Below are 22,826 nucleotides of genomic sequence, written 5' to 3' on the forward strand. Positions count from 1 at the left end.
TAAAATAAAAATACAGAATTTGTAAGATACAGTATCAATGTTCTAAAGCATCCTTCCAAATAGACGTCTATTTTTTTCCAAATATTAATCTATTTGCAAAGGAGACCGCCTAACTTTGCTATCAAAATAAGAAAGTTGTTTACCCTTTACAGTCGGAGGTCACTACAATGTGGGTTTCTGGAAGGCAGGGGATTTGCTAAAAGTAATTATTTCCTACCACTTTTGGGAAGATGACCAGTTTCTTTTATGATTGTCAGGAGAATTTGTAAGAAATAACCTAAGTTTCTCTTATGTTCATGAAATAAGCTAGATTTAGTTTTGCTTAAGTGGCTTAAATGGTTTTGCCCGCTCAGAGAATTCTCAAGTCCGGTCTCCATTTTGTATTTAATTTTAACAAACAAATGCAATGCATGAATCTTCATTGGACTATCTTTCTACAAAACCAACAGATGGCTTTTTTTTTTTGGGCAATTGGAGAAATTTACATATGGGTTAAGTATTAGGTGTATCAAATTATTAAGTTTCTTAGATGTGATTGTTTCTCATGTGGTTGCATAGAAGAATGTCTTTATTCTTAGGAAATGCAGCCTGAAGTATTCGGGAGAGACAGAAAGAAGAGTTATGGCAAAGTGTTAACAGTTATCCACTCCTGGAGGAATGTACATGGGTGTTCACTGAACTATTCTTTCAACTTTCCATGCGGTAATGTGGCGGCAAGCCAGTACCATGGCCAAGCGGCCAGAATGGGAAACTGTTTCCACACGGCACTATTCTAGGAGCGCCTGGAGAGGACAGGAAATACTTCTGAATTAATTCAACCAGCTGCACCCAAAGACCAGTTGGACCACAACGCACACTGCAACACCAAGCTCCCGCGCCTAAAAGCGTCTCCCCTCCTCCCAGGGAGCACTAATAGTGACGACTCAGGGAGGGACCCTCTTTGATTTCTCCAGACCACAGCAGAGTTTCCAGAAGCATTTCCCGAGAGCATGCAACTCTCTGGGACTCCTGTTCATGCACCAAACCACTGTAACCGACGTATCCCCACCCTTCATTCTCCATCGATTTCTCGAAGGAGAAGGCGCATTTCTTCTGAAAGAGCAAAGAACTTCCCCCAATTTTTTCTTAATAGCGCTATGCGGATTTTAATAAGTAAATCCCTCCAGGACTGCCTCGAGGCCGTGCATTTACGCAGCTTGGGAACACGGCAAGCAGGCAAAGAGGAGCGAGTCTTAAACATAAATCCTTGTCACAAGTCGGCCACTAGTCGCCTATCCTCGGCCAGCCTCCAGCGTAAAAGGCACACCTACTCCCATGGGCTCGGAAGGCGAAGCGATGGCGAGCACCGAGAGAGCGCGCCCGGGCGAGGGCGTGGGCTGCAGCCGCGCGAGCTCGCGCGTGCGTACCAGCGAGCGAGCCGGCGAGCGCGGGTCTCGGGGCGGCGCGGGGCTGCGCGCGCCCGGCCGTGCGTGCGGCTGCGGGGAGGCTGCGTGTGCGCGCGGGGCCGGAGCATCGCCCGCCCGGCAGCGTCGGAGCTGCGTGCGCGCCGCGCTCAGGAGGTGAGCGCCGGCCGGGCGGGACACCGCGGGCTGGGCGGCGGGCGTGGGCCGCGCCGCTTTGCCGGGCCCCGCCCTCCTCCGGCCGCCGAGGGCTGGGGCGCGTCTCACGCTTTCGGCCTCTGCAGAGCGCGGCCCCGGGGCACAGGGAGCAGCCGCGCCCTGGAGCCCGGGCCTCCGTGACGGGCAGCCGGCCGCTCCCGGGGCAGGCCCGAGAGGGGCGCGCGGGGGGCGCAGGCCTGCACCCCTCCGGGCGCCGCCCCCTCCCTGCCTGCGCCCTGCCGGCCACGCCCGGGGAGCTGGCGGCGCGGGTGGGTCGCGGCGGCGGGTAAGGGGCGCGGGGAGTGGGGGTGCTGGCGGGTCCCCAGCAGGCCCGGGGGGCGCGCTCGCACGGCGCCGGGAGGGGCCCGGCAGTGGGACTGAGGGAGGGCTCTTGCTGGGGCGGGATTGGCGGGACGCGGGCCCGAGGAGGAGGGCACCCTTGGGGTCCTGATTTCTAAGAGGCGATCTTAAGGAGCAGAGGAGGCGTTTTCCCAGAACTCGCGCAGGGGCGGCGGAGTGTCTGTGCGAGCAGAGATGCCCGCAGCACACACCGGTGCGTTCCGTGCTCCCCTCCCGCGCCCCGCGGGGCCTCCCGGGGGCTTCGCAGGCAGGGCGGGGGGCTGCCCTCTGTGTTTTGCGCACAGTGCCAGCGCTTAGGGGGCGGCCGCCTTGTCAGGAAGAGCTACAGCCAGGGCACAAATTAGCAAACCTTGTGTTTTTTTCTGTTTTCAGAGGTGCAGGGTTTGAGTTTGCAGCCTTGCTGGGACCAGGGTCGTGGTTTAGCGCCCGGGCGGCTTACACGGAGGCAGGCGCTGATTTGGGCTTTCACAGTGGTGATGCCCGATAAAAGTGCAAATCGAACTTGGATCAGCCTCGCGAGAAGGGAACTAATTAATGTTAAGGGACAAGAGTTTATGATATTTTTTCTCCTGGACTAGAAAGTTCGTTCAGTTGAGTGGGCATTGTGTAATTCCAGCCCTGAAAATAAAATCTGTTGTCAAAACAGGGGCCAAATATAATTCCAGATTAGATGCACGAGGCGATTTGAGAGCAAGGAGGAGGAAGAGAGGACCAAGGCTTTTCCAAAAGCAAAGTGTGTTGATGTATAATAATTTGCTCCCATGGCATCTTGCTAGGTGTACAACATTGATTTTAGATGTCCAGTGTTAAGTTGTGACTTAAGATGCATATTTTTTTCTTGTTCTTCGGTTCAGTAGTTCACAGCAAATCTGTTTTAACTAAAGCATGGAATACAGAAAACAACAAAAAACTTCAGCTAAAGCTTTAGTCTCCTCTGAAATTCTACAGGTAAGTTTATCTTAATTTAGAAATTATTCTGATTGTTCAAATTGATCATAATACGTAGTCTCCTTTACAAGATTTTAAGGATCATTTACACAGCTACAAATTTTGTTGTATATTTTAGTCTATATTTTTCACCAAAGGATTTGAGGAGGTACAAGAGTTAAGCTCTACTAAACCATTTTGGATTATGTATAGATATATTTAAAAAGTGAATTATTATTAAAATACTATGGTGCCTCAGAAAGACTTAGCTGTATAAACTTAATTTGCTGATCATATTCCATTTCAAGTTGAGACTCATGTCTCTGTCCCTAAAAAAATACTCCCGTGGAAACTTCTTTGTCTTTTCTTTCCCTTTCAAATGATTCACCTTCTCTCAGTGCCAGCTGTCCAGTCCTGTTCTGCCCACTGTTGGATGAAACAGATAGAATGCAGTTTTAGGAAATGCCTTTGTCCCTTTCACACCTGTGTCCTGTCCGGGCCAAAGACGCTTTTCTGTTGCAGCTCTTGCCTGCTCACTGTGTGCTAGAGACCCACACTGTACAGCTTCACGAACGAGGTCCAATGTGTGCACTCAAACACGGTGCTCCTTTTTAAAGATTGGCCCTGAGCTAACATCTGTTGCCAGTCTTTTTGGGTTTTTTCTTCTTCTTCTCCCCAAAACCCCCCAGTACATAGTTGTATATTCTAGTTGTAGCTCCTTCTGGTTCTGCTGTGTGGGACGCCACCTCAGCGTGGCTTGATGAGTGGTGCTAGGTCACACCCGAGATCCGAACTAGTGAAACCCTGGCCCGCTGAAGTGGCCACTTGGCCATGGGCCTGGCCCCCAAAGCAGGTTCTTTTTAATGTAAACACTTGTTTGCCCTGACAGAGTAAAGCGTAGTTCGTTTTTAAGCGTCATTAAATTAGGCAGATATAGTGGTTGCAGTTCGTTGTTTCAGTGAAGAAAATTTGATTCTGTTATCCGCCCAGCTGTGTGCTTCAAGGTGGGAAGAAGGGTGGAAGCCTTGACACATAGGCACAGTCTTTCAAGCAGTTTGATGCCACTTGAACATCTCACACCTCGGTTTGCAAAGGTTCTTTTTTAGTTCTCCCCCGATTGCCAGAAGTATCTGTTGTAGGTCTTCTCACAGTGCAAATCATGTCCAGAGAAAGAATGTCCTTTGCTTGTAGGAAGACTATGGTGCAGAAGGAAGGATCGTGGGAGAGGGCGGCGTGCGTATGAAGGAGGAACCAGGAAAGTCCACATTTGGCACTGTGGGCCTCTGTGGGTCATTCTTTTGGGCATATATGGACAGGGTAGCAGAACCATTAGGAATTTCAAGATCCTAGAGGAAACATAATCCTTGGACTCTAAAAGAAGGCACACTGGGGCCAGCTCTGGTGGCCTTGTGGTTAAATTTGGCACGCTCCACTTTGGTGGCCCAGGTTTGTGGGTTTGGATCCTGGGCACAGACCTACACCACTCGTCAGCCATGCTGTGGCAGCAACCCACATACAAAATAGAGAGAGATTGGTACAGATAGTAGCTCAGGGCTAATCTTCCTCAAGCAAAAAAAGAGGAAGATTGGCAACAGATGTTAGCTCAGGGCTGATCTTCCTCAGCAAAAAATACAAGAAGGCATACTGATTTGGAGGGAGAAGGTGGATTGACTAGGATTTATTTGCCTGTTTAAATGTGTCATAGAGCATGTGATGGCGTAGACATTGGGAGCTAGCGGCAGAGTTTGTAAATGGAAGGAATATGGGCAAATAAGAAGAAGTTAGATGGAGCAGATAGTGTGGACTTTCATATTAACAGCAATACCTTCTACTTAGCTCTGTGTGCCAGCCCCGTCCTAAATGTTAAACGTGTTGTCTGATAAAATGTAGTATCTGCTACTGTAGGTCTGGGGGCTGAGGCCCTGCGTTCCCGCCCAGCTCCTGGTTGGTGCCCATGCGCTGCCCTTCAATGGTCCAGAGCAGCACGTTGGAGTCACCTGGGAAGCTTAAAATACTGCTGCCTGAGCCTCACCGCCCTGCAAAACTCTGACTTAGTTGTTCCGGGGTGCAGCCTGGTGTCCAGAGTTTTTCAAGTTCTCAGGAGATTGTAATGTGCAGCAAAGTTTGAGAACCTCTGGGTTAAAGAAAGAAGAGGGAAGAGAGAAGTAGTGGTCAAACCTCGCTGGATGTTTCTGAGATAATCAGAGGCGATCAGAGCGGAAGAGTTTTGCTGTGTTTGTGAATTGTTGTGTTCAGTTTGAGAGGGTACTTCTAAGGAAATTTTCCTCAAGGATGTGTATTCATATGTGGTCCCCTCTCTTACAAGGAATGGGAAGTGGTTGATGTCTGTAATTATGATTGTTTTAAATTCAGCGTGCACAGGACGATTTTTAGACAGTTTGGGTTTCTACCCACTCTGCAGTATTGTTGTTGTTGGGGTTTTTTTTGGTGAGGAAGATTGGCCCTGAGCTAAGATCTGTTGCCAATCTTCCTCTTTTTTTCCTCCCCAAAGCCCCGGTACATAGGTATATACCCTAGTTGTAGGTCATTCTAGTTCTTCTATGTGGGACGCTGCCTCAGCATGGCCTGATGAGTGGTGTGTAGGTCTGCGCCCAGGATACGAACCAGTTAACCCCCGGCTGCTGAAGCAGAGCATGTGAACTTAACCACTCACCCATGGGGCCGGCCCCCAGTATTGCTTTTTATGGAGAAAAGTCATAATGTTGTGCAACTGGCAGTAGTTTCGTAATTTTCTTTAGCACGTCTTTTCTCTTTGGATGACCCTGAGTCTAGCATGCTTGGGCTTAGAATTTCATTGAAATTTATTTTTTTGTTTTCCCTGTCTGGACCTTTTAAAGTGCGCGTGATCAGAATCATTGTAGCCTGTTAGAATAAGGCTTTGTGTTAAAAGATAGCTGAAGAAAAGTAAATATCATCTAACAGAAAATCAGGGGGTTATTTTTGGGTTCAGTTTATCCTTGGGAATATTTTCTTAGTAAGTAGATAAAAGCACGTTTCCAGACCATTTGCACGGTTTTCAGATATCCACGGAGTGCCTCCTGCAGGCTGGGCCCCGGGGATACAGCGTGAACAGGATGGCCTAGGTCTTTGCAGAGACCTCAGGAACCTCAGTTTCTTGTGAAGGGAACCACAGTGACCAACAGACAGAAACTTCCCCGCGGGTTCAATGCTAAGAAGAGAGTAAGGAGGGATGCAGTAGAAAGTACGGGCTGGGGAAGTCCTTGACATGAGAGCCCAGGGAAGGACTCCTAAATGAGGTTTTGCTGAGACCCGAAGTGTGAGGAGCCAGCTTTTGAGTCAGAGGGACAGCAGACGCCGACTCCCCAAGGGTGGGAAAGAGTTTGACGTTCTCGGGGATCAGAAGGGAAGTCCTGGCTGCAGCGGGATGGGAGGGGGCAGTGGCAGCAGATGAGATGGAGCGTGTATGTTCCTATGGAGAGACAGACCTGATGGAGCTGCTTCGAGAATGTTGACATTGTTACCGTTAAGCTTTTATTGTCATTGTACTTTTTTTGCACTTACAAAATTTTCTCTAATGAACATACATTAGATTTGCAACTGAAAAAAATTTATACTCTTTTAAATAGTTAAATTTGCTCTTCTTTTGCAGAAAATAACCAAGATTTTTACATCCTGGTAAAGAATTTCAGGTTATTTTGGCTTACATAATTGTACTATTGCAGTACAATTGTTTTGTTTCTCGGAGTCCTTGCATTTGAACTGATTCTTCATGCACCCCCCCACCTCACCCCCCCCCCCCCCCCCCCCGTTTTTTTTTTTAGTGCTCAGCATGTTTTTGATGCAAAATAAAAAGGTCTGTATCTGCATGAATGATTGGTTATTGCTGTGGCTTATAATTCAAGTCTCAGGTTTTGAGCGTGGGAATCTTGAGTCTTGCTGTGTGAAGACAGGCTGTGGTGCTGCTGTGCTGTTTCTGTCAGGGTTCAGTGGTTGCGGAAATGAGAACGCACTCAGCAGCTGTGGTCAGGAGGAATGCCGCAGACCCCTGGGATAGGAAGGTGTGGCCAAGAATGCGAGATCTCTTTGATTTTGTCTCCCCCACTGACCAACCTGTGACTTTGAGCAAGTTACTGCCTCTCCCCAAGCCTTACCTGTAAACATAACAGTGAAGGGTTTAAGAGTGCTGAAGTTTGTGGGCTCTCTTGAAGATTCCGTGAGGGAGTGCCTGGTGGCACCTGCTTTGCTCTCAGCACGAGTGGGGCACCAGGGCTGCATGTCCTGGAGACGCTGCCGGCACCAGCTGCACATGTCAGCCCTCCCCCCACACACACACCACCGACTGGATTGCCCACGCGTTTACACCTCTTTGAGTGTGGCATACAAAAAGAAGTACACAGGTTGGAAGAGGGAACTGCCCTGTAGCCACAGTCTACGTCAAGAAGTAGCGTGGCCAGCACCCAAGAAAGTCCCTGCCGGCCCCTCTCGGTCACCTTCCACCTCCCCCGAGTTCGCAGCGTGCTCAGTCCTAGCCCAGGTTACTCTCGCCTGCCTGTCAGCTGTGCGTCAGTGGGGCCCTGGGGTCTGTTCTTCCTGCGTCTGGCTCCTTCAGCTCAACGTTATGTTTGAGAGATGCTCCCTGATGTCGTTTGTCCGTTTTCATTTTGTATAATGTGCTGTTACATAAGTTTATTTCCCTTCTGCTGTGGGTTGTTTCCAAGTCGGGGCTCCCGTGAATAGTGTGTTATTAGAACCTTCCTGAATGTTTTTGGTTCCTTCTGTGTGTACACATTGTTGAGTGTTCTACCTAGGGGCGGATTTGCCATCTCACAGGGTGTGTATGTCCCGCCTTAGTGAATAACACTAAAAAGTTTTCCAAAGTAATTGAACCAATTTGTGCATTTTTGCTTTTTACTCCAAAGTACTCTTAAATTTTTATTTAGTAATTCACAGAAACTATTTTCTCAGTTCAGTGAACACAAAAATATTCTAGAACACGATTTCCAAAATGAGGAATTCCAGTCCTACCAGAGGCTCTGAAAATTAAAATAGGTTCTTTGTTCAGATAAATTTGAGAAACGTTGCATTATGTATCCTCTTCTCAGAGAATGCACATTAATATATTAAAAACTGTGAAAAGCCTTCCATTAAAAATAGAGTAGTTTGTTTGTTTGAATGATTTCCAATTTTTTTGGTCCACAGAGCCCTTGTGAGGCTGGAACCCCCGTAGATAAGCCCCAGATGCAGCCTGTGGTTGGCGGCCCGTGAGGCAGCCGTCCGGGGCTTCGGTCAGTTCTGGGGCTTAGTAATTGAGCTGCTCGTCACTTCTCCGAGGATGGCAGTTCTATTTGATGGTTAGAGCATTGGCACACTTGATAATCTGGAAGCTGACAGCCTGTTTTGTCTGTGGAGGTTTCTGGGCTCTTCTGTTATTGGGATGTTTCTTCAGCTCTTGTGGGTCAACTACAATAGCAGATTATTACAAATATATCCTATGTAACAATGGATACTGTGTATCCAGAAGAGATTCTGGGCGCCAGTCCTTTATCTGTTGTATTATCTTCTCTGAGTCTGTGGCTCTTTTTTTTTTTTTTTTTTTAAAGATTTTATTTTTTCCTTTTTCTCCCCAAAGCCCCCCGGTACATAGTTGTGTATTCTTCGTTGTGGGTTCCTCCAGTTGTGGCATGTGGGACGCTGCCTCAGCGTGGTCTGATGAGCAGTGCCATGTCCGCGCCCAGGACTCGAACCGACGAAACACTGGGCCGCTTGCAGCGGAGCGCGCGAACTTAACCACTCGGCCACGGGGCCAGCCCCTGTGGCTCATTTTTGAGCGGTGTGTTTTGGTGCCTTGTCCTGTAAGTACTTTTATATTTTAATGTGACCCAGTGTATTTCTCCTCCCTTGTATGGGATATGCTTTTTGTGACTTGTTTGCAAAGGCTTTTCCCACACAAAGGTCACAAATACATTATGCTATATTTTCCTGCAGTAATTTTAGTTTTGCTTTTTTTTACATTTAGTTATTTTATACACCTGGAATTTCATTTTGGAAATAAACATGAATACAGTTTTACTTATTCCACATTTATTCTGAAACCTTTCGTTGAGTCCTTTCCCCATGGCCATGTGTCAAGTCTTTGTGTGCGTGGCTCTCTCTCTGGCCTTGCTCTTCAGTTGTTTGATCTGCGACTCTGTTTTAATTACGGAGGATTTAAACCCAATCCGTGCCCACCCCCCAGCTTCATTCTATGTTTTCCAAATTGTGTTGGTTATTCCCAGATGATTAAGTGCCTTTCGTAACCCTGTGAATGTATTGACTAACTCGTGCAAGTGGAATCTTTCCATGTACGTTTTCTTAGCCCTGAACCCGTTATCTCTCCTGTGTATTCACATCTTTTTTTATATTCTTCAGAAAAGTTTTTGAGTTTTCCACATCATTTTGTTAGCTTTATTTGACACTGTAGTTTTTGTTGCTGTTGTGTTTTTCCTGTTAGATTTTTATTTGTTTTTTTTTATTGTTTCTGATTTGTCGGTGAGCTCCTATCCAGCACCTCGGTAAACTTATTAGTTTTTACACATTATCCTTTTCCCCTTGAGATTTCTATGTAGGCGATTGTATACTGGAAAACAGGGGTGCTTTTTCCTCTTCCTTAGCCATTTCTGCGTCTCACCTCCTCTTCCCGATCCAGTGGCTGGTGAGGCTGTCTGGGACCATGCTGAGTGGTAGAGGCCGTAGCTGGCGACCTTGTCTTCTTTCTGACTTTAATGGGAATGCTTCTGAAGTTTCATCATTGAGTTTGCTGTAATTTCTTCAACAGGTTAAAGAACTTCCCTTCTATTCTTAATATTTGTGTTTTAATAATCATCCTTATTGGGTTTTTTGCTTTTCACTAGTGTCTGCTTTATTATTCTCTCTATTTTCTTTGTAATAACATTGGAATTTTTTTTTTAACTTCTTGAGCTAAGTACTCATCGCGTTTATTTTCAACTTATTTTTTTAAAACGTATTATTTGTTATACTAAATGAAAGAAGCCAGACTCAAATATCTGCATTCTGTATCATTCCATTTATGTACCATTCTGGTAAAGGCAAAACTATAGAGAGAAAAAACTGACCAGTGGTTGTCTGGCAGAAGGGGGAAGGGTTGACGTTAAAGGGATGCTAGTAAAATTTTTATTGTGATGATGCTGTTTTATATGTTGATTGTGCCAGTGGTTACATGAGTGTCATAACTTACAGAACAATGCAATAAAAAGAGTGAGTTGTACTGTATGTAAGTTATATGCCAGTAAAAAAAGTCAAGTGGATACAAAAAGTGTGTATAAAGGGGAACTGGCCTGGTGGCACAGTGATTAAGTTCAGATGCTCAGCTTCAGTGGCCCAGGGTTCACCAGTTCAGATCCCGGGCATGGACCTATGCACCACTTATCAAGCCATGCTGTGGCAGTGTCCCACAAAAACAAAATGGAGGAAGATGGGCATGGAGGTTCTCTCAGGGCCAATCTTCCTCAGCAAAAAGAGGAGGATTGGCTGTAGATATCAGCTGAGGGCTAATCTTCCTCAAAAAAAAAAAAAAAAGGAAAAAAATGTATATAAAGGTAATTAAAAAGGTAGATTATTTTTAAAAGGTTATTAATTTTCTGCAAGGACTTGCTGTAGTTACGGCCAGTGCATTTTTGCATGTAGCACTTTTTTTAATAGGGAAAAAGTTTTTTGTTTTGAATTTTAATATATTCAAGTGTTTTAAAAATCAAAATAATATAAAAAATAATATATGTGAGAAAGTAATATTACTTAAGTAATATTAAGTAATAATAATATCAAAAGGGGTGCTCTCACCCCTTTTTTGACCCTCCCCATTCCTCACTGCCTACTACACTTGTGTGTCTTTCCATTGTTTTTTTCATGCATATACAAATATATATTTTTATTTCCTCTTCCTTTCTAACACAAAAGTTAGCACATTATGAACATTGTTCTGTATCTCCTTCACTTACTATATTCTAGAAATCTTTCTACGTCACTACATAGAGAATGTCCTCATTCTCTTTTTAACAGCTGCATAGTATTCCATTGTGTGGATGTTTCATGGTTTATGTAAGGAATCCCTCATTAATGATCCCTTGGGTTATTCCTAATTGTTTGCTATAACAAACAATGTTTCAGCCAATACCCTTATATACATTCATCATTTTACACATATGTAGCTATGTCTAAAATACATTCCAGGAACAAAATTACTGATAAAAGAGTGGATATGTTTGTGGTTTGTGTAAGTATTTCCAAATCGCCCTCCAGAGAGGTGTTGTCATTTTATACTCCACCAAAAATGTGTGAGGGAACTTTTTTCTTTTCTCAATTCTCTTTACTTTCAATTACTGAAATATTTTAAAGTAAATACAGATATTTGACATTCCATTCCAAATATATCAGTGTATGACTCTTAAAAATAGGAAAATTAAAAAACTTTTTAAATTGTTTTTAACAGCTTTATTGAGGTATAATTTACATACTGAAAAGTTATTTCGTTTTAATTGTACAGTTCAAAGATTTTTACTAAATTTACAGAGTTGTGCGAGCATCACCACAATCAAATTTTAAAATATTTCTGTCACCCCAAAAATGTCCTTCATGTTCATTTGCAGACAGTCCTTGGTCCCACCCCCAGGCGACCACTAGCCTACTGTGTGTAGACTTGCCTCTCCTGGACATTGCGTGTTCGTGGAGTCTTACCATGTATGGTCTTTGTGTTCGGCTTGTTTTCCTTAGCATAGTGTGTTTGAGGTTCATCCTTGATCTGAATTCTTACAACTGATGCTGGTTATGGCCTGTACTGGTGCTTTGTTTCTTTTTATACCTGAATAATATTCCAGGTGTGAATAGACTACATTTATTTATCTGGGAACATTTTATTTTGTACCCAGTTAATGTTATCACACCTAACAAAATTAATAATCCTCCAGATCACCTAATATCTGGATTGTCTTCAGACTTCTCCAGGATCCAGTCCAGGACCATACTCTGCAATTGTGCATGTCCCTTAATCTCTTTTAATCTAGAGCCATCCCTTTTTCAGGGTATTGACTGGCTGAAGACACCATGCTGGTTGCCCCATAGAGCACCCCACTCCTGGATTTGTCTGATTGCTTCCTTGTGATGTTCCTTAGCTTGTTCTTGTATCCGCTGTATTTCTTGTAAAACTTGAGTAGATTCCAGTTAAACGTTTTGGCTAGGATGCCTCAGAGATGATATTGTACACTGCACGTTGTATCTCATTAGGAGAGACACAGTGTGTGTTTGTTGCACCATTTGTAATACTAAGATTGACGATCGGGTGAGGGTGGTGGCACTCTGATTCCTCCAGTATGAAGTTTATATTTTTTCAGTCCTTGCAAGTGGAAAGTAATCTTAGTAGTATTACTTTGGCACCATACAGATGTCCAGTTCTCAATCAACCTTTCATTTTATGATCAAAACACTTATTGATAATTATTGCCTGAATGAATAATTTTGTAGAGGTTGCAAAATGATAGTTTTCTTAATCTGACATTCCACCTGCATTTATAATTGGCATTTTTCTATAAAGAAGAGCATTTCCTTTTCATTTGGAGCTATTTGCCACCCTTGAACTATAGATCATTATTTAAAGCAGGAAAAAATAGCTTGTCTCCCACTTCCCCTCAATAATTTTCAAGTAAGGAGTTAGTGCAATAGCTGCCTCATTGAAACATATTTTGCTGGTATTCACTTATAATGTCCAATATAGTGTTCTCTTTAAATGTATGGATTAAACAAATTGTGTGAGGGTTTTGAGTTTCTAAACAGATTTTTTGTTTATTTTTCAAGTTATGTTTTTGTGGTCGAGTTATATTGTGGTCAGAGAATGTGGCCTGTGTTAAGTTGAGTTTTTAAAACTGTTGAGGGGGCTGGCCCTGTGGCCGAGTGGTTGAGTTCGCGTGCTCCGCTTCAGTGGCCCTGGGTTTCACTGGTTCAGATCCTGGGTGCAGACATGGCACCGCTCGTCGGGCCACACTGAGGCGGTGTCCCACATAGCACAACCAGAGGCACTCACAACTATGTACTCGGAGGATTTGGGGAGAAAAAGCAGAAAAGCAAAAAAAAGATTGGCAACAGTTGTTAGCAGCTCAGATGCCAATCTTTACAAAAACACTGTTGAGATGGCCTAGGCCACCTAATAGCATCAATTTTTAATAAATGTTTCATGTGGTCTCGAATATTCCTTTTCTTTTTATTGAACGAAAGGTGCTAAGTGTTTCGATCAACATAGCAATAATAGTATTTGAATCATTTGTATCTTTTTTTTTTCTGCTTTATATATTAGTTATTTAGAGAAATTTGTTAGAAATCTCCCATTAGGATTATAAATTTTTTCATTTGTACTCATACTTCTCAGGTTTTGCTTTATATATGTAGAGACTATGTTTTTATGGTTATCTAGCTTCATGATTGTTAAATTATCTTGTTGGATGGTTCATTTTATGACTAGCAAAATTTCTTTTTAAGCGCTGTTTATTTAGAATGTGTGATCTTAATAATTAGCTACAGCAGCCTTTTGATTGGCACGCTCCTGATACATGCTTTCTTTTCCTCGTTTTTATCTGTGTGTGTTGCTTTAGGCATGCGTCTGAGGAGCGGGACCTGCAGAATTGTCAGCCAGTCTGAGAGGCCCTGTTCTTCAGTAGGTGAGTCCCGTGCACATTTACTCCAAGAACACCTTTAGATGTCCTTCTGCCCCCTGCCTTTGTGTTTTCTGTTTGCCCTGCATCATCTCTGTTTTCCCTCTGCTGCAACCGTCTATTCAGTTGTAGCTTGCTTTGTTTCTTTCATTTCTCAATCAGTTTGGAAGGTACATGTTCCATATCTGTTCTTTCAATGGTCACTCTTAGGTTAACGTATCCTGAAATGAATTTTTCTGCAAAATGCTAAAGTTTATCACTATTTTCTGTTCCTCGTGAACTAGATAAGAATGTTAACATATTTTAATTATCCTCCGAAAATTTTTTTACAACCACCATGTCAATTTTATATAGTATTTTAGTTTCACTTTTTTTTTTTTTAAAGATTTTATTTTTCCTTTTTCTCCCCAAAGCTGCCCCGTACATAGTTGTGTATTTTTTAGTTGTGGGTCCTTCTAGTTGTGGCATGTGGGACGCCGCCTCAGCATGGCTTGACGAGTGGTGCCATGTCTGCACGCAGGATCTGAGCCGGCGAAACCCTGGGCCACCGAAGCAGAGCGCGCAAACTTAACCCCTCGGCCACGAAGCCGGCCCCATCACTTTTTTTAATCATGTGAAAAAAATACTGTTTTTGTTATTGCTCTCCTTTTTTATTACTGTCTATTTTTACTAGTTTTCGTTATCTTTTAATAGTCTCCTTGCTTACTTTTGTGCCTTGCATTGCATTCCTTCCTCTTGAGCTCATTTTTCTTCATAAAATACATTCCTTTGCTACTTGTTTTTGCTAGAGTTTGTGGACTTTATAAGTCCTAGTCTGTTTAAAAGCGTCTTTATTTCACCTTCATTTTATTGGAATTCCCTAAAATTCATCTGTAAATAGGTACAATAAAGCCACCTTACCCACTACTTAGGGTTACTGGGGGACTAATAACATTTGTTGTAAACACTTTATATATAAATTGTTTTATCTATTTATATGTGTGTGTGTATAATGCTATTAGTAGCTAATGTAAATCCTGTTAGATTTATATTAGAATTACTGTATTTTCAATGGATTTTAAAAAGCATTCCTTACTATAATGAGATAATATTTGCTGAAATAATAAAGAATAATACTTAATAGAAATGTGATGAATTGTACATGGTCGCACTTTGGGGGGAAGAGCTAGGATAAGATCAAACTCAGGATCCTCATGCTAGCGATGGGTGACTGCCGTTCAGGGGGACAAAGGCAATACAAATCCAAGTGACACAAAAAGAAAAAAGAATGAAAGCCCACGGAATAGAAACCATTGACATATGGGGGCGCTTCCTTCCAGACCCCTTGCTTTGCACGGGTGGCACTTTGGCTTTATAGAATCTTATCTTTCCATCGTTCAAAAGGAATCATATCACATATCAGTTTTGCATCTGCATTTTTCACTTATTAATATGTCAGGGGAACATAGACAAGCCTCATCGCATAGAATGAGTAAGTATATGCTGTGGTATGGATGTATCATAGTTCTGTTTTACCAGTTCCCTATTGGGAGCATTTAAATCAAATTTTCCGTATTATAAATTATGCACAGTTGCCTGATTATTTCTCTAAGCTAAATTGCTTGGTCAAAGTATGTGTCTATTTAAAATTTTGATGTTTTCAAATTTCACTCCAGAAAGTACACAAGAATGCCTTTTCCCCTCACACATACTGAGTATTGTCACTCTTTTTTCCTTTAATTTGCCAGTTTGTGATTTTTGTCAGTATCACTGCTTACTTGTGAGTTTGAACATCTATTTTATGGATCATTTTTAGTTCTTGAGAATTTCCCTTTTGGCCATTTATTTTCTTGTAGGGTTCATCTTTTTAAATTTTTAATCTGTATGAACTCTTTTTTTATTGGGCTTATAAATTCTGTGTCATAAATATCTCAGGCATTTTTTTCCTTTTTTTCTCTTTCAGCCTTGTTTGTGCTTTGTTCTGGTTTTGGGTTTTTTTGCATTTCAGCCTTATTCAAGAACTCCTTGAAATTTTCATTTGATCAAAATTTCCTTTATGGTTTCTAGATTGTTTCCTTATAGTGGAGTGACTGGAAGGTTTTCCCCACTTCAAAATAATTGAAATGTTCGTCCATATTTTATTTCAGTGTTTTTCCAGGTTCATTTTTCTCCCATTTGAATCTTTAATCCATTTGGAGTATTTTTTGGTATAAGGAGTGATATGTCTCAATACCTCTGGAGGTTTTTCACATCCTACTCTGGCTTTTAAACATGGCTAGTGAAAACCAAGATATGAGCCTTCCGAACTATGACCGGAAGTGAGAGGTGCCTCACTGCCTTTCCATTTGTTAATGTGTCTCGGGTATTTGTGAGTAGAGATGGAGGTGCAGACGGGAAGGGCTGGGTTGGGAAGTGCCAGTTGGTAATCGCACATCAGGGTTGCCTGCTGCATGTGCGTGCGTGTGTGTGTGTGTGTGTGTGTGTGTGTGTGGAACAGAGAACTAGAGAGAGGACACCAGCAGGGTGTCTCGTAGAAGTTCCGTGTTTCACTTCTGCCCGTGACCCCTGAGTTCTTTCTGCAGGGAAGTGGAACTGTGGTAGGCTGACGTGAGACGCCCGCTGGCAGGAGAACTCACATGCACATTGTAAGTCGTGCATACCGAGGGCCCTTTTACCGTGATGAAGCATGAGCTCTCTGAGTTCTGTAGACTAGTGGTATTTTAAAAAATTTTTTATTTCCACTTATGTTCCTAGTTCAGAAAGGAATTGGGGGATGTTCTCTTCCCCTCTGATCTCTAATTCCCTGACCCGTAAGTAAATGATGTTAAGTTTCTTATATATCTTACAGAAATTCCAGGCATTATTTGACGACTCCTTACTACTGAATGTTCAATTGAGGAAATTGAAGGTCTTTCACACAGGAGAAATAAATCAAGAAGGTAAGAAATAGAAATATATTTATGGCTCTGAAATATACTTTTCTTCAAGTAGTAAGAATTCATCAAGATTATTTGTTTAGAATAATCCCTTTTGAGAATAAAAGTCAATTTAGAGACACAAACAGGTTGGGAAAGATGCCAAGGATCGACCACAGCTGTTAATGACAGCCTGTTTGTTGATCACCCCGCACCGGCCAGATGCTTTGCGTACATTATCACTAATTTGCACTGTGTTAACATCTTCAGTGTAGAGATGGGGAAACTGAGGCTCGGAGAGATTAAATAACACACTTGCTCACCCTGGTTGTTAGAAGGTGGAGCTGAGTGTGGACTCTGGTCTCTGCCTTAGAGCCGCCTGAGTTGGGTGCCACCTGGAGTCTCTTCTGGCCCATCCTTCAAAGGCCTTTTCCTCCTCTTGGACTAGATAGTTCCTCTTCTTTTTGCTGCTTTTTAATTTTCTTCATGGGCGCATAAGCAGTAGACATCATAACCACAGTCACATTTTCACATTTAGAAACCATGACTTACAGAGACAGCTTTTACAGTAAGATTTGCTGTTTTGAGTTCTTCCCAGTATTGAAGAGCAGCACGGCCTCCATTGTCACACGCAGTTATAAATGGTGCCCTTTTCTCGGGACACCTTCCTTCCATTTGTCTGAAATTTGTTATCATGGGCTGATTTGTTAGAATGAGATGTAAAACTGCCATCTGACAGCTGGTGTAATGAATGTGCAGGTTGTCGACGGCTGGCAGGTAAGCGAGCTCCTAGGGTTGTGCAGTGTCTAGTAGCCAGCTGAGGAGAAAGTGTAAGAAGGGGTTAATTTATTCCATCATTCTTGTTCTGGATCTCTTCCGTTTGCGGTTTTTCCAGGGGCTGGCTGTGTATGGCTAGTGAGCAGGGGAAGGGTGGGTAGGGGGTGGGATGGACCCACCTACATTTTTTCCTTACACAAATGGAAATAGCATATCAAGTCAGTGTTCCTTGCACTCCTGCTGTAGGCTGCCCTCTGTCTTGCACTTTGACTATTGTGAGAAAAATGTTCTTTGCTAAGAAGGTCATAGAATGTACGTGGAGAAGCAAGACACATATACATGAAACCACGTATACGGGAGAGAGTTTGCTGAAATATTTCATTGCTTTGCATGACTTCACATACAGAAAGCAAGACATAAGAAAGGTTACTGTGGGCAGAAGTAATCAGGGCAAGTAAGACCTGGCCAGATGAGAGGATGAGGAGTCTTGAGATGCTGTCATTTTCACGTGTCAACAGGTGGAAGAGCTGTGTGCCAGACCTAAGATTGACCCTAGGTTGAACCTGTACAGGCCAGCCTTCCCATATGACGACATTAACATGCGCCCCCCAGATCAGATTCTAGGTTCCCAGATGACCGGATGAAAGGCCGCCTTCAGAAACTCCTTAGCCGGCCCCTCATGGCGTTGGTGTATCCCCTGCTCTGAAGTCCTGAGCAGCCGATAGGAACAGTCTGTGCTACACTGCATGCCGTGTTTACATGTCACCTGGGGACTGTCTTCTCCTCCCACTTCCTGCCTCCTGGGGTCTCCCTGGTGCCTGGTGTAGTGTGTGGATGGGGAAGATGTCTAGAAAATACTTAGTGCGTGAGTGTCTTTAGACTGAGGCCTGTGATCATAGGGCCAGGAGAGCACTGTGGGATCCCACGTTGTAACCCACCCTTGTCCTCAGGATCTGGAGCAGAGCTGAGGCCGTGGCCGTCACTCCACAGTGACCGCTCTGTGTCTCCCAGCTGTTGTCTTGTCTCAGCTGGAGGTTCTGTATAAAAGTGTTTTAGGAGATTCTATCTTGTGATTCTGATCTGGTGCATGGTTTCTGAATAGATTGGAATGGGAAACACAAAACAGCACAATACTACAGACAGGCCTTTCTAAGCACCCACCCTGCAGACTGAGTGTTGAGTGCAGCCAGTGAGGTCAGATGGGCCGGGGTGGTGTTTAGGGCAAGTAGAAGCTATGTCGTGTCAGATTTAAACGCCCCGACCTGGTTACCCCGTTGGCGTCTAGAGGATTCGCCTCTGGGTGAGGAGGCCCCACCTTTGTCTCACCCCACACCAGCAGGTCGCCATGGATAGTTGTAGCTACTGGGTTTTTCTTACTCTTGATTTTCTGGAATCCATGTCAGATTACACAGCTGAGAAAGACCCTTGGTTTATTGGGCCTCTTGCCTCATCCTTCACGGGCCTTTGTTTTCTTAGCGGTAAAGAGGGGAAGCAGGGCTTTTATGTAGGGGGATTTATTAGAGACATCTTCTAGCCCCTCCATTACTCATCTCTTTCTGTCCCTCTGGTCTTTGGGGACAAAATCATATTTCAACAGTTATTTTAGGTCAAACAGTAAATATTAATTTTCCCCAAATAAAGAGATGTTTTTAAGCTTGGTCTTGATTTAAAAGCTAAAGCACATGCTTGGTTGTTGGTGTCCGTTCTCCTGTAGTTGAGGGAAGTGCCGTAGATCCAGGTCAGGAGTTTGGTTTGCTGTGGAGAGTGTGTTCTTGGACTCTCTCCTTCAGCTGATCATCAGGTACCCTTTGGAAATGTTTCCTGGGTGGTCAAACACTGACTGGGTCTTTGGTAAGTTTTCCAGCAGCTGAGGCTCGCATCCTTTGAGCTGCCGTGCGTGGCCCTGGCTCCGGGGACCACCCTTCCGAGCAGGATGTCGCTGAGATCCCTGAAGTGGAGCCTCCTGCTGCTGTCACTCCTGAGTTTCCTCGTGATGTGGTACCTCAGCCTGCCCCACTACAACGTGATCGAGCGCGTCAACTGGATGTACTTCTACGAGTATGAGCCCATTTACAGACAAGACTTCCACTTCACGCTTCGAGAGCATTCAAACTGCTCTCTTCAAAACCCATTTCTTGTCATCCTGGTGACCTCACACCCCTCAGATGTGAAAGCCAGGCAGGCTATTAGAGTTACCTGGGGTGAAAAAAAGTCTTGGTGGGGATATGAGGTTCTTACGTTTTTCTTACTAGGCCGACAGGCTGAAAGGGAAGACAAAGTGTTGGCATTGTCCTTAGAGGACGAACACCTTCTTTATGGCGACATAATACGACAGGATTTTTTAGACACATATAATAACCTGACCTTGAAAACAATTATGGCATTCAGGTGGGTAACTGAGTTTTGCCCCAATGCCAAGTACATCATGAAGACAGACACTGATGTTTTCATCAACACTGGCAATTTAGTGAAGTATCTTTTAAATTTAAACCAGTCAGAGAAATTTTTCACAGGTTATCCCCTCATTGATAATTACTCCTATAGAGGATTTTACCAAAAATCTCATATTTCATACCAGGAGTATCCCTTCAAGGTGTTCCCTCCCTACTGCAGTGGGCTGGGTTACATAATGTCCAGAGATTTGGTGCCCAGGATCTATGAAATGATGAGTCACGTAAAACCCATCAAGTTTGAAGATGTTTATGTTGGCATCTGTTTGAATTTATTAAAAGTGGACATTCATATTCCAGAAGACACAAACCTTTTCTTTTTATATAGGATCCATTTGGATGTTTGTCAACTCAGACGTGTCATTGCAGCCCATGGCTTTTCTTCCAAGGAAATTATCACATTTTGGCAGGTTATGCTGAGGAACACCACGTGTCATTATTAATTTGACATTCTACCAAAATCATAGAGAAGGACAGGATACTGTGTGGAAAGTCTTAAAGTTGGTACTGAAAAATCTCCAATGGGAAATTCACGAGCAGTCGCCGTGCTGGCTGACGCTGAGCTGAGACTCATGCAGAACTGGAGACTGGAGGCTTCCGCTTGTGGTTCATTTTGACAGAAATCAAGTCAGGCCCTTTAAAGAATGTTCAGAGAAATGAAATAGAAAGGAATTTGGGGGGTTTTGTTAATAAAATTAATAGGACCAAACCATTTGAACATGTCCTTCTATAGACTAGAACTTCTTAAAAGGGTTTTGTTGAGTTATAAGCTTGCTAGTTCATACAGCAAAGCAACGTGGAGTTCTATTTATTGAACAATCTAGTCAGTTAAGGGGTTTGTGTATGTCTTACATGGATTACCAATTTTTAAAAATAATTCTGTGTAAAAAAACTCTTAAGTGATACCAAGCAAAATTTCATCTGTTTTTGGTCATTCAGAGAGTACCTCAAGATGTTGCAGTATTTCAGAGTTATTATTATTTAATATTACTTAGAACTTTCTGGGTGTTTGAATGTTATGGTTGTTTCAAAACTGTATAAACAGAATAGTGAGTCACCCTGTACATCTGAATCTCTTTCCAGTTACTTCACTGGGGAATTAGTTATCGATAGCTCCGTTAATGCGAAGTCGTTGGTCATTATTGTGTATCAGTAATCTCTTGGACTTTGATAAATATTTTGCCGTGGTAATGTAGAGAAGAATTAAAGCAAGAAGATCTGTCTTGTTTTTAAAAAACATAATCCCTGGTGTTTGTAGATGTCGCTTCGTCTGTCTCATTTTTCTACCTGGAAATTAGGAATAATACAGGATGCCAGGCAGCGCGTCTCCTCTTGGAAAGGACTGAAGGGAAAAAGACAAGAGGACCTGGTGACCAGGATATCATGAAAAGCGTGTCAGTTTCAGTCCCTGAGACGGAAAGAAAAGAGTAAAGATTCGAGTCACATTGTTAACCTGTTCCATGTGTTTTCTCCTTCACGGTCAGTTTGAGAATAAAGAGAAAAAAAACCATTCTGCTGCTGCTGCTATTAGTTTCACATCAGGAGGAAAGCTCCGTTTGTGGTTTAAAAGCGAGTGTGATCTGTTGCTGGACCCACTGGTGGGTCAGAGAGGACGCTCCTTGCCCCCAGGGGATGTTCTGGGATGGTGCAATTTCCTCCTGTGGCTATTGTGTCGGGTTACATGATGGCAAAAGATCAGATCCTTTGGCAGAAAATAGAAACTTGAAAGTATGTAGTCAGCTCTTGTGATACTTAAATATTTATAATTTTCCCACAAGAAAAACTTAATTTCACTTAGAACTATTACAGTGTGTGACTCTGTAACAAGGCTCTATCCATTTCCCTGGTCTCAGACCTGATCCAGTGACAATAAAACCAATTAAATGAAACACTGTGGATCAGTCTCTGCCCTCACTAGTCCCCATTCATGTAGAAGGCGTTTTCTTTAAGACAGATGGTGGTTATTTTTATGGTATGATTTGCTTTGATCGATTTTGCAGAAGTTTATATTGATCTTTGGGAAGCTAACTCAATTTTAGAGAGGACTTTTAAAATAATATATAATTTTCCTTCAGTTTAACATAAGACCCCAAAAAACTCTACCAGAAGTAAAGTAAGAATAATTGCCAAGTTTCAGAAGAGTGTTTCTTTTCAACCAGAGATTGGTGCCTTAAAGACCTGAAAAGTTGAACGATTATGAAGAACATTACAAGGTTGGGTCAGTGTGTGTTTTGTTTTTAACTCTGTTTCTTGCAGTCTAGGCTGGCGGGTGGGAGATGCTGCCTGTGGTGGCGCGGTCTTGGCCGCCGGCCGCCCGCGCTGCGCCCCTGGTCCCGCTGCCCCCGCGCCGGCCGAGGGCCTGTGGGCCGCGGCGCCTCCCCGGGGAGGAGGCGGTGCCGGTGGATCCGCTGACCCGAGCGGGGCCCGCGCGCGCCGGTGCGGGGCGAGTTCCCTCCCAGGGGAAGCGGCGCGGGTCGTGTTGGCGCAGGATGTGTGGTTCTCCAGGACGGCGGCGAGTGGCTGGGGGCGGGGATGTCGTCCGCCACCCCTCGTGCGTGCGGGACGGAGAAGGCGGCTGGGGATCGGGGCTCTCCGGCTGTTCCCTGGCTCCACCCTACGGGGTCCTGGCATCCTCGCGCCCAGTCCGCTCTCCAGACGCAGAGCGGCCCGAACTGAGCTATTTCTAACCAAGTACTTCTGAGTAGGAGGTCGGGGATAAACGTTTCTCTTGGGGTCGGGAGGACAGTTATTGCAGGAGACACGGGGAGAGAGGAATTGGAAGGGGGCCAGCTCTGAGGGGGCGGGGGATGGGAAGGATGTGGCAGGCCCGTCCTTCTAGCCTTTAATTCGCCAGAGTTAATCTTTACATCAAGTCAACTGCTTGATTATCCCACGCCTGGTTAACATGGGCCCAGACCGTCGAGGACCCCATCACGGTAGAGGGCCTGTGCCGGCGGGTGCTGGCAGGAGAGACGCACCGTGGGAAACGCCCTGAGAGCCAAGGGGCCGCTGGAGGGAGCAGTCCGTCCCTCGACAGGATGCGCGCCCGGAGAAGGCTGGCTCGTGGGTCTTGTAAGGACAGAGAAGGGCCCAGCAAGGGTGCATGCCATCCCGCTGTATTTAAGGTGAGTGAGAGAGGTGCAA

General features: G+C 44.1%; 1 protein-coding gene across 13 annotated transcripts; it reads left to right on the forward strand.

Moving 5' to 3' along the window:
• Positions 1 to 1,409: 1,409 nt before the first annotated feature.
• LOC124233803 (UDP-GalNAc:beta-1,3-N-acetylgalactosaminyltransferase 1) lies at positions 1,410 to 21,351 on the forward strand. 13 transcript variants are annotated; one of them, XM_046651013.1, is made up of 6 exons: positions 1,410 to 1,559; positions 2,813 to 2,906; positions 13,502 to 13,567; positions 16,123 to 16,185; positions 16,389 to 16,479; positions 19,089 to 21,351. In XM_046651013.1, exons 4-6 carry the CDS (start codon positions 16,177 to 16,179, stop codon positions 20,123 to 20,125), a joined length of 1,137 nt encoding a protein of 378 aa, XP_046506969.1. In that variant the 5' UTR covers positions 1,410 to 1,559; positions 2,813 to 2,906; positions 13,502 to 13,567; positions 16,123 to 16,176; the 3' UTR covers positions 20,126 to 21,351. The 13 variants fall into 13 exon arrangements, with proteins under 13 accessions (XP_046506969.1, XP_046506972.1, XP_046506967.1 ...); XM_046651016.1 differs by having other exon boundaries at positions 1,430 to 1,559; positions 2,816 to 2,906; XM_046651011.1 differs by lacking the exon at positions 1,410 to 1,559 and adding an exon at positions 1,620 to 1,884.
• Positions 21,352 to 22,826: the final 1,475 nt, after the last annotated feature.

This window comes from Equus quagga, unplaced genomic scaffold (genome assembly GCF_021613505.1).
Source record: "Equus quagga isolate Etosha38 unplaced genomic scaffold, UCLA_HA_Equagga_1.0 241_RagTag, whole genome shotgun sequence".
Taxonomy (NCBI): Eukaryota; Metazoa; Chordata; class Mammalia; order Perissodactyla; family Equidae; genus Equus; species Equus quagga.